At 43.1% G+C, this 17,123-nt stretch overlaps 2 protein-coding genes across 9 annotated transcripts in view; one reads left to right on the top strand and one right to left on the bottom strand.

Annotated features, from left to right (window-relative positions):
• Window positions 1-3,556: 3,556 nt before the first annotated feature.
• On the bottom strand, window positions 3,557-11,278 carry NDUFB9 (NADH:ubiquinone oxidoreductase subunit B9). Of its 3 annotated transcripts, XM_043507373.1 has the most exons (5): window positions 11,148-11,276; window positions 9,193-9,335; window positions 8,917-9,109; window positions 4,939-5,052; window positions 3,557-3,807 (listed from the first exon to the last, which is right to left on the bottom strand). In XM_043507373.1, exons 3-5 carry the CDS (start codon window positions 9,040-9,042, stop codon window positions 3,676-3,678), a joined length of 372 nt encoding a protein of 123 aa, XP_043363308.1. In that variant the 5' UTR covers window positions 9,043-9,109; window positions 9,193-9,335; window positions 11,148-11,276; the 3' UTR covers window positions 3,557-3,675. The 3 variants fall into 3 exon arrangements, with proteins under 3 accessions (XP_043363308.1, XP_038248516.1, XP_038248517.1); XM_038392588.2 differs by lacking the exon at window positions 9,193-9,335 and having other exon boundaries at window positions 11,148-11,278; XM_038392589.2 differs by lacking the exons at window positions 9,193-9,335; window positions 11,148-11,276 and adding an exon at window positions 10,684-10,779.
• TATDN1 (TatD DNase domain containing 1) overlaps window positions 11,258-17,123 on the top strand; it is a 34,726-nt gene continuing 28,860 nt past the window's right edge. For 4 of the 6 annotated variants that reach the window (XR_006278655.1, XM_043507368.1, XM_043507369.1 and 1 more), the window contains exons 1-3: window positions 11,349-11,676; window positions 12,366-12,431; window positions 13,418-13,467. Coding sequence is in view for 5 of the 6 variants with exons in the window: in XM_043507368.1 (XP_043363303.1) it covers window positions 11,364-11,676; window positions 12,366-12,431; window positions 13,418-13,467 (429 nt within the window). In the remaining variant the exon portion in view is untranslated. Of the gene's footprint in view, window positions 11,677-12,365; window positions 12,432-13,417; window positions 13,468-17,123 lie in introns of all 6 variants that reach the window. The other 2 variants (XM_038392584.2, XM_038392583.2) reach the window with 1 other exon arrangement.

Consider the following 17,123-nt stretch of genomic DNA (forward strand, 5'->3'; position numbering starts at 1 on the left):
CACAATAGCAAAGGCTGACACCAACAGCAGCAATATAGCAGGTGAGCCTTAAGCAGCTCGGAACGGAAATCCAGTAGGACCTGGCATTTTGGAATCAACAAGCTCGAGAGTGTGAAATATAATATAGAGGAGCAGCTTCAAAACACTGGAAAAATCAACTGAGCAAGATTCCCCATCCCTTTCTGGCTGCTGTGAGCCAGTAATTGCTCCAGGAAGAGCTTTAGTGAGGTCTTGTTATGATCAGTATCTTGAACCTCTCACTCTCCCCCTTCAGCTGGGCAGTCCTGATGCCTACAAGCTCCAACATCAATGCCACGTTAACTCCCTCACCCCACACATAGCTCAGATGCCTCATATTTGGTACCAGTTGTTACTATCCTATACATTAGGATAGCCTGAGAGTTCTGTCCAGTAAGCCTGTTCTGTGTTCCTTCACCTGTGGGTTACTGCAGCCTGCCACTTTCCCATGCAGATTTCCCCCTCCCCCCCCCCCCCCGTGAGGCAGTAGAACTGATTGGGCCATATTGCCAACCTGCTGGTGGTGGTGGTGAGCCCTGTATTCCCCTCATACGTGGCCTGGGCCAGTGTCACTTTACCATTGCTATCCCCCCCCCATATTATTAGTCCTGGGGGAATGCTGTGCCACTTCACACATGCAGAATTCATATCCTCTACTGAATTTTCTTTTCCCCACTGCAGAATAATGTATTCTGCTGGGGAGATGCTGCAATTACGTATTTTTCCCCACCAGGGGCAGCTGTGGCCCCAGAGGAGAGGACAGCTCAGGGCCAAAGCAGCCACACACTGGTCCAGGTGATGAGGCATGGACTATGGGGAGGATGGACAGTTTGGGGCACTGGGGGGCAGGGTGTGTGTCACACAGACATGGGTTCAGAAGGCCTAGGGGGCAGGACAGACTAGAGTGGGGGCATGGGAGATAATGGAGTGACAGCATTGAGTCAGGGGCTGAATAGAAGTGGAGGGTGCAGGGTCACATTGGGACAGGGAGAGAGGGCTGCAGGGATGCCTGGGGATAGGAGTGGCCTGAGAGGGTACAGGGACACATGGGACAGGCAGAGGTGCATGACTGAATGGGAGACTAGGTTGAGCTAGCATCTGCATGGAGGAGGCTGCCACAACTCACTAACAATCCCTCCACAAAAAACCCTGTTCCATACTTCTCTCACCCACACCTAACAACCCTCCAGGTTCACTATCAGTTCCCTCTCCCTCCCCTCCTCTGTTACCCCGACTCCTCCAAGCCTATGCATTGGTTCTGAGGGGGTGTGGGAAATATGTTTCTGTACTGTAGTTTAAATGAACTATTAAAGTTCTGTATTACTATGTCTAGTAAGGAATCTTTTTTGCCATCTGTATTGTTAAATATATTCACTGACATATTTTGAAATAAGTTAACAAAATAATTAAAACTGTTTTACAAATGAGATTTTAAAATTGACGACAATTTTTAGCTGCAGATTCCCCAAGGTGTGCCATATACAGCACAGCATTCTAACTCATATTTCCCCCAGTGCCAGGAAGCCTGTTTAGGCCTCCATTGGGTCAGTGTGGTCTAACTCCTCCCTGTCTCTTTCTTTTCTTACCGGTGCAGCAGAGCAACCTAGCTCATTATGTCAACCTACATGGCCCAAGGATCACCCACATTTCTGGAATACACAAGTGTGATAAAGCTTTTCCCGCATGAGTGCCAAACAGACTTGCATACCATTTTATTCAGCCTAGCAGTGGGTTTCATGCAAGAAACACTCCCAGCTGTCTAATTGCTCACACTGGCAGCATGCCTGACTCCAATGGACAATTTGAATGGCTGTGATTCTACACTAACACAAGCACAATTACCTAGCCAACATTTTTCCTTCGCTGAAGTGGGCAACTGGTGCTCAGAGAACCCCACCCAGGACATCATATTCCTATTAGAGGGGAACTCTTTCCTTTTTCCACTTACAGACCATTTCTGCAGTGAGATGGAGATTCTTAGAATTCTCACAGGACATCTTCCTTGCTGTAAGTCTTTTCCATTTGTTATGTAATAATGAAAGAGTAGCTAAGATAGTATACTGCATGGAGGGGGCTACTCTTTCAAATGAGTAAACAGAATTGATAGTTTGTTTTCTCTGCATTTAGAGTTAGTGAGGCAATCAGTTCTCTAAACATGTCCACCTGCTGGCACTGCTAGAGGGGATTAAGGGAAAAAAGGATTTGTGCTTGGCTGATGAAGAATAGTTCAGTTGTACCATATCAAAGAGCACCATAGGCCAGCTTCAGAGAAGGAAAAATGATATCTTACATAGATAATGTTGGTACAGGTGCATAAACTTGCATCTAGCATTTGCATTACATTTTCCTTAATGAAAATGAGGTACCTTAATGAATGCAAGAGCATCCGGATTGCCCTGCCAATTAACACATTTAATAAGATAAACAAGTCATATATTCCCAGTGCTTGAAACTAGGATTCTTCCAGCAGAGGAGACTGCTGCATTAAGCCAAATACCAATAAAATGGTTCTTTGCTGTTTGGTTTTAAAAAAAAAAATCAGATCACTTGTAGCTCATTTAGCCAAATCAGTAGAAGGCTCACAAGCACTCTAATGTGAAAGAAATATACAACTAGCTTACTAGAGATGCACCCATAGTTTGCAGTACTACATAAAATTGCTGATATCCAAATGCATTTTTGGAAAAGTGCTAACATTTTAGTTTATTCTATCTTGCCAGGTAGTTGCTAAGTGCAGTGTTTTAAAGCAAAACATCAAAGGGAAGAAAGCAGGGCTTGCGACCTTTTCTTCTGCTTCATTGTATAGCCTACACATTTTTTGGCTTGTCTTTCACCTTTGAAATTCATATCCTGTCTAGGAGGGAAGACTAATGGAAGAGCTAGTGTGAATGATAACACAAGGCATGAGCGAAAGTTCAGCTATTAAGAGGCTTAGATTGCTCATCACTATTGAGAACTTGGCACCTATTTAACTTAAATAAAAGCCTCCTTCAGCCATCCTTATACCTCCACCATCTTTCAATCAACCTAGGGAAGGCCAGAAATTAATATTTCAGAAGCAGAATTAACATTTTACAGGAAGATGTCAGTGCAGAGGGATGCACAGCATCTAGCTAAAATGTAGTGTACTTGGCTGAAAAAAAAGGCATCTGACCTACAGGCCCCAAATGATGTGTGAAGATACAGATGCCTACACACTACAGTAGAACCTCACAGATACAAACACCAGAGTTACAAACTAACCAGTCAACCAAACACTTCATTTGGAACCCACAGTATGCAATCAGGCAACAACAGAGGGAAAAAGCAAATACAATACTGTTAACTAAAAAAATAAAGGGAAAGTAGCATTTTTCTCTGCATAGTAAGTTTCAAAGTTGTATTTAATCAATGTTCAGCTGTAAACTTTTGAAAACATTTTGTTCATAATTACAAACACCTCCATTCCTGAGGTGTTTGTAACTCTGAGGTTTACTGTACATAGGTAGTTTTGATGCTAGAATTAAGGTAGAATATCACCAATCCCATCCAAAGTATATTCATATTTGTTTAGTTTTATTGTGCATTAAGTACAGTAGTGCATGTTAACTGGAATTCCTACTGGTTGTAGAGAACAAACCACTTGAGTGTAATTCTCTTGTTCATGCACGGATTCTTTTACATTGGCTGTTCTCGGGGTCTGGTTACATACTGCCACCACAGAGGTGGCAGATGCCCTTCTTTGCGAGCCGGGGGCAAGGCTTCATTCAAAGGACCACCAGGTGGAGTTTCTTCCTCTAGCTGCTTAACCTAAAACATACAAGAAAACAAACTTCACTCAGTATACTTAAGTCTTGAATCCTGGTTTGTTTCGTTTGGTATTTTACTTTGCTCTCAAATATAGGCCCAGAACGCTTCCTTACATCACAACTATAATGAAATGAACTGACTTCATGAACAATACAAATAAAATTTCCTCATTTAGGTTGACTGCACTATCCAGTGCTCATTTGCAATTTCAGTCACAGATCTTCTGTCCCTACAATAATTTAAGTTAAAACTTATTAATGACAAAGCAATATTTTAAACAGAAGCTTATTCTGTTATTTGTTACAGTTAAGTATCCTCCCTCTGCTTTGGAAGCCTATCAGATACTCTATTAAATATTAGGTTTCAGAGTAGCAGCCGTGTTAGTCTGTATTCGCAAAAGGAAAAGGAGTACTTGTGGCACCTTAGAGACAGAACAAATTTATTAGAGCATAAGCTTTCAGCTCACTTCATCGGATGCATTTGGTGGAAAAAAGCTTCACCACCACTATGTAATTGCATAGTCACAAATCCATTCTATTTGCCTAAACATTAATGTTTGGAAAAAGTTCAAGATTTCAACATAATTAGCAACTTTTTTTCTGCTGAAAACTAAATGAAAAATGGCCCAAGATGTTTCTGAATTCTTAAAAGCATGCTGACAAAATGAGCTTTTCAAAAGCATGTACCTATTTCTTCAGAGCTTTACCCACAAAAGGTGTATTATAATAATAATAAATAAGAAGAAGAATATAATAGACAGTTACTGTCCTATTTGTCCCAGTGTGACACTAACTTTTGTGGCTAAGTGTTGCACCTGGTACGCTAGAGGTTGAGACAAGAGTATAATTGCAGCTTTAACTCTGAAATGATCCTTTAGAGTCCTTATGTAGTTGTGTGTCATCAAGATATCTGCATATGGAAAGGTGTCAGTATTACAGAGCTAACAACTTTACTGGAATAGTCTAATTAAGACTTCTGTAGGGAAATTTAAGTATCACGCCTAAATCAAGTAATCACGTTTAAAGTGTTTCTTGTCACCCAGTTGGAGTCTGGAATACATTAAGTTTGCTTCTTTGAAAGCACAGAGTCATACACTAACTGAGCTTCGCTCCACATTAAAGTAGTACTGACCTCTTTTTCCCAGCTTTCTAACTGCAGCCTCTTCCACTGCTCTCTTTTGGAGAAGTAATCAGGATACATTGCCTTCTCAGAAGGATGCCAGAAATCCAAGCACCACTCAGGAGCCTGTCAAAAATCCAGGCACTAGATATGAGAAACTACAGAATATACAGCAACACAGCTTAGGCAATCACATTAATACGACATAGGCAAGTGGCCCATAAAGCAAAGCATTACATAATACTACCTAACTCTTATATAGTACTTTTCAGATATAGATCTCAAAGTGCTTTACAAAGGATGTCAGTATTTTTAAACTCCATTTCACAGAAAGGGAAATGGAGACACAGCAAGGTGAAGTGGCTTGCTTAAGGTCACCCTTAGGTGGCAGAGCTGGAAATAAAACCCAGGCTTCCTGAGTCCCAGTCCAGTGTTCTGTCCACTAGGCCAATTACTTTCATCTTCCCCTTGAAAGAATGCCAATTGCTTATACTATGAGTTAACAGTTACAGAAGAGGTGCAATTTAAAAAAACCTCATGTCCTCCTAAATTTTGGGTTTAGTTACCAGCATCTATGGTGAAAACCAGATGAAGTGATGAAGGCAAAATATAATTATAACACAGTGGTCCAACGTTCAGTTTATTTCTGCTTGTGTGCTCAGCAATCGCATATCCAGAAGATTATGGTACAATCTGAACTCTGACGTGATGTCTAGTTGAGACAAGGTGGTATATCTGGATTAAAAGGTGGATGTATCTTCTGGGCTCCAAGTAGGATGCACAGAATCCCCTCAGGAGAGAAAGATGAAAATCATAGTTCCAAGGACTACACCTGTCCAAGACCTCATGAGAAATGTTATATGGTACAAGTTCCTGTTGTAAATATTTTCCTTCTCTGTTGTAGGGTGAAAGATGCACATCATCAAGAGGAGAAAAGGGACTATATAGAGGAAACAATGAAATGGACTAGTGCTATCAAGTGCACAAAGTAAAAACAAAAAAAGATAAGAGAAACCTGTTTCTCTAACCCCTTTCAGTTTGTCGTCTTAGGTGTTACTTATCTTCAAATAAGCGCTCAGACAAAAGTGCTACTTCTAAATTGATAGTGTCCCCTTAAACAGCATTTTTGCTGCTATTTGTTTCAATCAGTTACTATACAAAGTGCTTGAATCTCAACAATGGACAATTTAATCTTCTCCCAGGAAATGCACTTTTAAGAAAATGGGATTTGAAAAACTGTAAAAATGCATCAGACCAGACAGTTAGCTACATTTACAGTGTTCAACCATGATGGAGTCATTAATGAATCCATTCTAACTGAAATAGTTTTTTTTTGCACATGCTAACAAAAGTGTTCAGCTTGAAGCTTTACATGCTTCATCTTAAATCAGAATTTTGGGAGAAGTGGATAAGCTATTTAAGTTGTGGTTCTTACAACTCAGAACATGGAAGTGCACATTTTTGTTTAAGTCTCTAGGCACAAGAATTCAGACACTTGGTACACATTTATCTTTAATTAAAACTAGAATATAGACCTAGCTTTACTTTGTGTCTTGAATTCTTTATAAATTCTCAGTGCACGGCAACAGGCAACACATGCTATCATAAATATAAAGGGAAGGCTAAACACCTTTAAATCCCTCCTGGCCAGAGGACAAACCCTTTCACCTGTAAAGGGTTAAGAAGCCAAGACAACCTCACTGGCACCTGACCAAAATGACCAATGAGGAGACAAGATACTTTCAAAGCTGGAAGGGAGCGGGTGGGAACAAAGGGATCTCTCTGTCTGTGTGATGCTTTTGCCAGGACAGAGCAGGAATGCAGGTCAGAACTCCTGTAAAAGTCAGTAAGCAATCTAGTTAGATATGCGTTAGATTCTGTTTTGTTTTAATGGATGGTAAAATAAGTTGTGCTGAATGGAATGTATATTCCTGTTTGTGTGTCTTTTTGTAACTTAAGGTTTTGCCTAGAGGGATTCTCTATGTTTTGAATCTGATTACCCTGTAAGATATTTACCTGATTTTACAGAGGCGATTCTTTTACTTTTTCTTTAATTAAAATTCTTCTTTTAAGAACCTGATTGCTTTTTCATTTTTCTTAAGATCCAAGGGTTTGGGTCTGTGTTCACCTGTGCAAATTGGTGAGGATGTTTATCAAGCCTTCCCCAGGAAAGGGGGTGTAGGGCTTGGGGGGAAAGACATTTCCAAGTGGGCTCTTCCCTGTTAGATGCTTGGTGGTGGCAGCAATAAAGTCCAGGGACAAAAGGTAAAATAGTTTGTACCTTGGGGAAGTTTTAACCTAAGCTGGTAAAAATAAGCTCAGGGGGGTTTTCATGCAGGTCCCCACATCTGTACCCCAGAGTTCAGAGTGGGGAAGGAACCTTGACACATGCAAACACTGTTAAAAAGTTCTCATGTTAATATTCCTACTTTGGGGTCTGTCTTCCTTACAACACTGGAGCATAAATTTACATGGGATTTTCAGCTCTTGCCAAATCCCTCAACCCACAATCTGGGGACAGACCCCTGCAGCAAAGTGATAATATACAAAGGGAAAAAACAGTGAAAAAGATGGAGAGAGCTTTAATGAGCCTGTTACTGACCCTTTAAAAAAAAAAAAAAAAAACAAAACAAAAAAAACACACCCTGCACTTAATCAGAGGGGGGTATAAACTCTACAGCCAACTCCCACTCCCACCCAGCTGTGGCATTTTTTATGAGAGAAAAAACAGTACATTCCCAGACCAGGAGTCCCACCCTGGAAACTGTCATCTCTTGAGAGGTGAGGAAGACATAGGCAAGTCTCCCCTTTCCTGGACTCTTAGGGCAACTGCTTTTTGAAGTAGCAGATTCCTTTTCGGACAGCCAGTGCTGTCCATCTAGCCTCATCCCTAGCAATTATGGTTCTACTTGGGATTTAGCCAAAGAGAAAGAGACAGTTTAAAAACAATTAAGTGGAGATGTACCTTGTCCATTTTTCTTTCATCATAAATAATTCCCATTGTTTTGATTCTGTCACTGCTGACACCACTATCATCCTCCCTATCACTCAGGCCTATGACCTGGGCATCATTGATTCCTTCTCCCTCACATCCAGGCCATGTACCAATCCTGTTGCTTCTCCCACCATATCATTTCCCAAATTGACTGTCTTCTGTGCATACTGTTAAGACTCATTCATCCCTCAACCTTGATTACTGTAACCTCCTCTCTAGCCTCCCACAACCCATGTCCCTCCCAAGTCTGTTCAAAGCACAGCTGGTCTTTTGCACTGATCATGTAAGCCCACCCCCCTTTGAATCACTCCATCACAGCAAATTCAAACTTCTTTCTTGTTCTTGCTTTCAAGATGTTTTACAGCTCTTCCCTTTCTTATGTATTTGCTTGTTTATCAGGTTGCCATTCAATTCCCACTGCCATCATCAGCCTTGATTTCCATTTGTTTCTTTCTTGCTACCCTTTATGCATGTAACATCCTGCTGGATTTATCTGGAAGGCCACTATCCTCTCTGCCAAATCCTATTTACTGATGTAGGAAAGGATGGATCTTAGTTGTACCATACAGAACTATAGTCTTATTGTAATGCATATAAGAAACAAAAAAAGAGATCAGACTTAGAGTTCACATAAGAACTTTATTTTTAATTTTATTAACTTTGCCATTCTAAGAACACTAATGTAAGTCTCTTGGTTTTTCTTAGTGCCATGATACTATAATATTCAAGTAGCAAACATATAATTAAGATCTACAGAGCATCTTTGGAACATCTACAAACCTAGTTTATAATACTAGTGGGGTAAGGCAACAGACGTCCTTCAATAGACCAAACTGAAACTAGAGTCCTGACAAGCCAGCAAAAGAGCAAGACATTATAAACAGTGCTTGAAATTCCCATCTTCCACTCCCAACAGAACAAGAGACAACTCATTAAGACAAGAGAGAACAACACGGACCAAACATTCCACTGATACTACTTTAGAGCCTACCTACCTTGTAACATTCATATCTCTCATAAGATGTGCCTCCTGGAGAATCAGGGAAGATGTAAGGTTGAGTATGCTGGTTTGCCCAAAGTTCTTCCTCAGCAGCTTTCAGCAGTTTTGTTGCTTTCATCATATCCTTCTCATTTTTATGTTGTTCGAACCGTTCTCTCAGCACACAGGCAAAGAATCGATAATTGTCCCTATAGATACAAATGTGCAGTATTTCTAGTGGTATAAATATCAGGGTTGTTTTCTGGTATGGGAATATTAGAAGTTCCCTCACCACAAACTAAAAGATTTGCCCTTGACCTTTTGAGAATTCACATCATTATCACCATTCTTCACGGAAATCAGGGATGGAAGAGCCTCCTTGGGTCATCTAGTCATTGGATGTCTACAGTAGGTTCTCCTTGTTTATTGTCTAGTCTGAAATGAATCAAACCCTTTATCTAGTTATAAACACGTTAAGTCCTTTCTGCAGTTTGACCCATCCTGGCGCTGTCGAGCCAATTCCTTCATAACATCTCCACAATCCTTATATCCTCTCTGTCCACATCACCAGAACTCCCATAATCTTGCACCTTGAGTACTGCAACCTCCCTGGGCTTCATTGCAAATTGAACTCAAGTTTATTTGAAAGTTGATGCTATGATAGTTTTCCTGGCTCACCACTTATCACATCATTGCACTAACCTAATCCTGGCTCCTCTTCATTCTTGTATCAAACAATACTTCTTGTCTTTATCTTTAAGACCTTCACAATTTGCCCTGATCTAGCACTTGAGACACTGCCCACGGATAAGCTTCTCCCTTAAATTTTCTGCCCTCTCCCATGCTGCCCCTTATGCAAGTAACAAAAAAAAGCCATTTCAGTTATTTTTATATTATATCCCCATCCCTAATCCTTTGTCTGCTCCTGCATTTTTTTAGACTCGTGCCTTCCTGGGCAGGGGCTGTCTCTTTATCCATGTTTGTAATGCAGACAGCACAATGGGGCCATGATTTTGATAGGAGCCTTTTGGCTTATTAGAATGCAAAAGTTTGTTAGTAATCAACCTACCCTGCCTGAGGACAATCAATGTAAACACAGCCTTGTGGCCCACCAGTGGATTACCCTGATGGGCCACAGGTTGCTCACCGCTGTCATATAGCCTCACCCAGTAATTTCTGCATCAAGCCTGTAATTTGTTTGTGCGATAGCATGTCTCTGAAAAGAATAGTGAGTCCTGACTTGAAGGCCAGAAGTGATGGAGAATCCACCACGCCTAATATTCCACCATGTAGTGGACGGAGCACTGGAGTGGAATTGAGGAGACCTGGGTCCTATTCCTGGCTCTGTCACTAATCTGCTGGTTTCAGAGCAGCAGCCGTGTTAGTCTGTATTCGCAAAAAGAAAAGGAGGACTTGTGGCACCTTAGAGACTAACAAATTTATTAGAGCATAAGCTTTCGTGAGCTACAGCTCACTTCATCGGATGCATTTGGTGGAATCCGATGAAGTGGGCTGTAGCTCACGAAAGCTTATGCTCTAATAAATGTGTTAGTCTCTAATCTGCTGGGTGAGGTTGGGTAAATCCTGTCAAGTCTGTGACTCAGGTTTCCCCATCTGTTAAGTGGGAATAACGACACGGACGGCCTTCACAAACCTCTTCCAAGGCTCTGGATGGAAAGGGCTAGTTTAGAGCTGGGTATTAATACAACAGGCCACCCTTCAACTGAAAACTTTAAAGCCAAGTTCAAATTCAAATAAGACTGAATAAAAGAGGCTTTCGCACCTCACCGATGCCAGAGATCTTCCAGCGAGCGGAGGTGGGCTGAAGCTTGTACTGACCCGTCTCGTTTCAATGCCCTTTTCTTTCCCGTCCAGCCCGATCCCACCCCGCCCCGCCCCGCCTTCCACCCGTTAATTACTGGCACCAGGAACGTCACCCGTGGGCGCAGACAGCGACCGCCCCGCTCAGGAGCCCCATCCCCCGGAGCTCACCTCCGGCCCGCCCGCCCGCCCCAGCCCGGCCCCCGGGGAGGGGAAAGGGGCCCGAGCCTTCAGCGCTCAGGCCAAGGGGCCGGCGCTGCGGAGGGATGAGAGCCGCGGGGGCGGGCGATGGGGGATGGGAAAGGCAGCAGCCTGAGGCACCGGTTCAAGCCCTGCCTAGCCCCCAGCGAGGGGACCGGGCGCGGCGCTGAGGGCGGCTTCCCTCCCCCCGCAGGGGCCCAAGATCCACCCGCGCCCCGCTCTCACCGCTGGATGCACCAGGACTCGAGTTGGCGCATCGCCCGCTTGTAGAGCCGCAGCACCTTCTGCGCGTGCGTTAGGTAGGCCGCCATCTTGCGCTTCGCCTTCGCCGGCGGGCGCGCGCGGGCCGACGGGAAGGGGGCGGAGCCCGCGACGCTGAGGCGGGGCGCTTACCTCCCTTCCGCCGGCGCGGGAGAGGGAGGAGCCGGAGCCGCCATCGCCATGAGCCGCTTTAAATTCATCGGTGAGGGGGGCGGGCGTGGGGGCGCGAGGTCCGGCGGTGCGCGCTCCTGGGCTGGGGGGGAAGAGTGTGTCCGGTCCGGGTCCGGTCCGTGTGTGTGTCCGGTCCGGGTCCGGTCCCGGCCTTCTGCGTACGCTCAAGGGCTCGTCCCGTTCACGGGCAGAAGCTGGTCCAGTAAACGATGTTTCCTCCGCCACCTCGTCTTTCTGCCCTGCGGGTTGTCCCGGGGCCCAGGACTCGGAGGGGAGGCTGGCAGGCTTGGAGAAGCTGCCCGGCCGGCCCCTTACCCAGCAGGCGCGGGAGATGTGCGGATACGCGCCGGTCCAGCGTAGGCGTATTAGGGAGGTGTTTGCTTCGCTGTGGGTGGAGCCGGGCTTTATAAGGGCAGAATGAGCCTGATGCTTATTCCCAAGCAGGCCACAACTTGTCCTTCTCTCAAGTCTAAGGAGGATCAATTAAACTTCAGGATTGTTGGGGGGGGGGAACCCCGGCTTAAGCTTTAAACTATCCCTCTGTCTCTGTGACAGGTTTCAGAGCAGCAGCCGTGTTAGTCTGTAGTCGCAAAAAGGAAAGGAGGACTTGGGGCACCTTAGAGACGAACAAATTTATTAGCGCATAAGCTTGAAGTGAGCTACAGCATCCGATGAAGTGAGCTGTAGCTCACGAAAGCTTATGCTCTAATAACTTTGTTCGTCTCTAAGGTGCCACAAGTCCTCCTTTTCTTTCTGTCTCTGTGGTATCCGGGGCCCCTCAGAACCATCATGTACGCTAAGATGTATCTGTTTCTCCATGTCTTAAACTTTCAGTACTGACTCTCTGTATTCGCAAAAGGAAAAAATAAAAATAAAATAAAATAAATTTGTTAGTCTCTAAGGTGCCACAAGTACTCCTTTTCCTTTTGCGAGTACTGACTCTGTTGAGCTACGTGGGAAACAGAAAGACTATAACAGCTAATGCAGCCTGCATTGTTTTTCTCACTGCAGATATCGGGATTAACTTGACAGATCCTATGTTCAGAGGCATTTACAGAGGTACACGGAAACATCAAGGTAAACGTAACTTTTGACAGATTCATGGAAATCCTATTTCTTACCTGAACAGTAAATATAAAATATTCATCTTTTTTTCTCATCAGTTGCATACAGTATCTAAGCATTATTATCTATATTATGAAAAGGAGTACCCATGGCACCTTAGAGACTAACAAATTTATTAGAGCATAAGCTTTCGTGAGCTACAGCTCACTTCATCGGATGCACAAGCTTATGCTCTAATAAATTTGTTAGTCTCTAAGGTGCCACAAGTACTCCTTTTCTTTTCATGAAATATACTGACCCTTTTTCCAACCAACTCAAAAGAAGAGTTATTTAGAGAAGCTAAAAGGAAATTAGACAATTTCCTCACTTCCCAAAGAACTTGTAATTCATTTTCATTCTTTTCTGTTCCTTAGATAAACAGCATTTCATTTAACTGCAGTCTTTCATTTGGATTTAATTTCAATATTGTAGAACAAGTATTGACTGACCATGCAGCTAGCTCAGCTCTTGAGGCAGGAACAGAACATCAGTGGGGTTAGTTGGCCTACAGCTACTTACAGACTCGTTAAGCAACACAGTCTCTACCCATAGAGACAACTCAGCAGATGGGGATCCATGCAGGCAGAGTGAGCTATCAGGCTGTTGGTGTGCTGGGGCAGTGACCCACTATACTTACTACTTTCAGCAAACACAGTTTTCAGACATAAAGCTCAAGAAAAGAGAGGCATTTATGTAACTAGGGCCTGATCCAAATCCCATTGAAGTCTATGGAAAACATCCCATTAACTTAAATGCGTTTTAGATCCGGTTCTTAGTCATTTGCATCATCGTCCTATTTGTCTTCCTAAAGATTAACTAATTGTAGGTGTCCAAATATTATTCATATCATGTTAAGCACATTACTAACTGTACATAAATGACTTTATAGCAAAGGAATGTGCAAGTTAAATTATGTTTTAAGAACTGGACCTTAATTTACCAAATTTTTACTTTTGCAGATGACTTTTTGGATGTAATAGAGAGAGCAGTCAAAACCGGTGTTAAAAAGGTAACTTCTCTTATAGATCATGCATGTATGGTTTTGTTATGATGTTGTACATTTTTAAAAATGGATTTTAGCAGCCAGGATTTTTAGGAATGCTGAAGCTGTAACGAAAACAATTTTCTACTGAAATTAGCAACTATAAAAATGCCAGAAACTTTCTTTAGTATTGCAGAGTTCTCTGCAAAATTGAAATTCTTTGTACGCGATATTATGTCTTCCTATGCACAGTGATTAGCTGGTCACAAAAATACATGCAAGGGCATCCTTTTTGCAAAAAACTTCTGTATGTAAAACTGGCCATGGCAAGTTCTAACATAAGGGCGGGGGAAGTTTTCTGGGTGTTTTGTGTTGCAGGAGGCCAGTATTGATGTCCATTATCTATGTAACTCTCTCTCTCTCTTTTTGTGATTACCTCTGTCAGCCTACACCAAATATTCATGTGGGCCTTTGTTCTGTAAACACTTGAGTTCAGTGGTTCTTAAACTGGGGTCCGCGAGTCACGTCTAGGGCTGCAGGCCCCACTGATCAACTCCTTCCCCCTGCCTCCCAGTGCCTCCTGCATGCCTCGGAACAGCTGTTCAGCGGCGTGCAGGAGGCACTGGGAGGGAGGGGGAGGAGCGGAGACGGGACACGCTTGGAGGAAAGGGTGGGAAGAGGAGGGGCAGGGGTGGGGCGGGAAGTGATGGGGGCAGGGTCTGGGGCTGAGTGAAGGTTGAGCACCACCCGGGAGAATTAGAAGGCGGCTTTAATTCCATCATCTTCATGTGCTTTTTCACCTGTGTAAAGTTAAGCATGTCCATAGACGTTTGCAGGATTAGGCCCTTAGCTGTTAGTAGATGTACTTCTGTTAGTAGAGCTACTAACGGTAGACATACAGTTAGTAGAGTACTTACCTTTATTTAGATTTACATCATCATGTGCAAACTTGGAACTCTTTGACAAAAATAAATTCTTGGCCAAAAGCTCCTTCCCAACTACAGTGGCCAGTGAATATTCAAGAAACAAATATTCAGTCCAACTCCTTTTTATTGGACCTCTGTAAAATTAAAGATATTGTAATTACAAACAAAAAATATGAATTTGCTCAAATCTAGTTTTGTGATATTATAACGGTATTTTACTCTGTTAATAAAGCATAGATCTTAGTTTCTTTTAAAAAGAAAGAACCCCCACCTCTTTCACAGGAGGTTTAATTAATAAATAAATAAAACATAATCTGAAGAGTTAAAATTTGGAGAGCAAGGGAAAAGTTCAAATTAACTAATGTAGAATCAGTAATACTTAGCACTTATGTAAGTGCTGTACAAACATTATTCAATCCTCACAACACTCCTGTGATGTAATTAATTAGTAATATTCCTATTTTGCACACAAACTGATAAGCATAGATTAAGTAATTTGCCCAAGAGCACATCATGTCACAATCATTATGTTGCTGTTTTGTGGCTCTCCTGATTAGTCCTAGAGAAGCTTGCATCTTTCACAGTAAGGGACTCTTTCTCATCAACAGAGCACAGTGACCAGTAACGTTCAAGGGAATTATTGACATATATCAAGTAGACAATAAACCCCAGTTACATCCAGAGTACATGAGAAATTGTTTAGCTATCATGAGCATTGTTAGCCCTGATTCTGAAAAAAGTTAGGCACGTATAATACACGTGTTATTATATACTGCTGGGGGAATTCTATGCAAGTGCAGAATTAATGTCCCCCACAGATTTTACTCTTTCCTCACAGAAAAACTAATTCATGCATCCCTTCTGGGCAGCGGTCAGGGTTGGAGGGACGCATCTGGTTTGGGTGTCAGGAGCAGCACGGGGGGATGTAAATCGCCACCTTGTGGGACAGGGCTGGGATCTCTGTCCCTCTCACTTGCTGTTGAAGTAGCTGGGGAGGGACAGGGCTTAGGAGCAACCAGCTGGGGCATCCCACCGGGCACCAGACTCCAGCTGCTAATCCTGGCTGACCTGGGGAATGGGACTTCCTCTTCCCATCCAGTGGCCACTCCTGAGGCCAGTGTCGGATCAGACCCACCTCCAGAACCTACCCTTGCTGCAGGAAGCTCCACCTCCCCTCTCCCCTCACTCCCCCCCGCCCCCACTTGCCCACTTCCTGCCCTCGTCACTCCCTGGCTGCAGGGGAAGTGTTCACTGTATGAGATGCTGCCCCCTGGTCTGGCCAACCCCTCTGTATCTAAACCTCCATCCCTGCACCCAGAATCCCCCAACAAGCCCCTGTGCATCTAGATCCCCCTTGTACCCAAACCCGCCACCAAGCCACCTGCACCCAGATTGCCCCACACAGAACACTGTGACCTGGATTCCCCCCACACTAAGCTCCTCCATACTTGGATCCTGCCAGGCTGAGCCTGCTTGCCCCACACCTGGGTCAGGAGGACAGGGCTGGGCGTGCGGGTGTGCGAGACTGTCGTCCTTGCTCGCTGTGGAGCCATATAGATGGCTAATATGCCTACTATGCAATCTATTTGTCAAAAAGCATTTCCTGAATCTTTTTTTGTAGTCTGTATTGTTACAGACATACTTGCTGACCTGTATTTCGAAATAAATTACCAAAATAATTGAAAATTGTGTGATTATATTGTGTTATTTTGACAAATAAAATATGCAGAATTTTAAAATATTGTGTGCAGATTTTTAAATTTTTTGGTGCACAATTCCCTCAGAATTGCACACCTTAACTTATATGCGCAATTGATGTGATTGCATACCCCGATGAAATAATTATGTAGTCAAATCTTGGCATTTGCACATATATTAACCTATTTTCACATGCTGTCACAGCTATCAACTGTTTAGTTTGCACAAGTAACTTAAAATCCAGTCCTGTGTTTCCAAAAACAATAGAAAATGTTCTATAGCAAAAGCATTACCTGGTTTGAAGAAAAACTAATAGAGCAGAACAATCATACATTTAAATTGTCTTTGTTCTCCCTTGGGAGAATGAGACATGGTTTTATTGCAGAGGCAATAAAACGCTGGATGTGCATCCAACATATGAAAGGTTAAGAGGACACTTAAAACTACAATGTTAACGTAACAAGCTCTGATGCTATGGTTGGAGCACGACACTGAGGGCCAGAAATTCCTGAATTTATAATCCTGGGGCTCCAATACTGATTTCCTGGATGGCTTTTTAAAAATCACATAATCCTTCTACTTTGATTTTCCCAACTGTAAAATGGGGATTATACTTTTCAAATGAATTAATCCTCACAGTACCCAGAAAAGTGCCTTGAAGATGAAAATCAAAAAGGTCAATACTGTTGTTAATGACAGGTTTCAGAGTAGCAGCCGTGTTAGTCTGTATTCGCAAAAAGAAAAGGAGTACTTGTGGCACCTTAGAGACTAACAAATTTATTAGAGCATAAGCTTTCCTGAGCTACAGCTCACTTCATCGGATGCATTTGGTGGAAAAAACAGAGGAGAGATTTATATACACACACACACACAGAGAACATGAAACAATGGGTTTATCATACACACTGTAAGGAGAGTGATCACTTAAGATAAGCCATCACCAGCAGCAGGGGGGGGAAAGGAGGAAAACCTTTCATGGTGACAAGCAAGGTAGGCTAATTCCAGCAGTTAACAAGAATATCAGAGGAACAGTGGGGGGTGCGGTGGGAGGGAAAAATA

This window comes from Dermochelys coriacea, chromosome 2, assembly GCF_009764565.3.
Source record: "Dermochelys coriacea isolate rDerCor1 chromosome 2, rDerCor1.pri.v4, whole genome shotgun sequence".
In the NCBI taxonomy this organism is placed as follows: Eukaryota; Metazoa; Chordata; order Testudines; family Dermochelyidae; genus Dermochelys; species Dermochelys coriacea.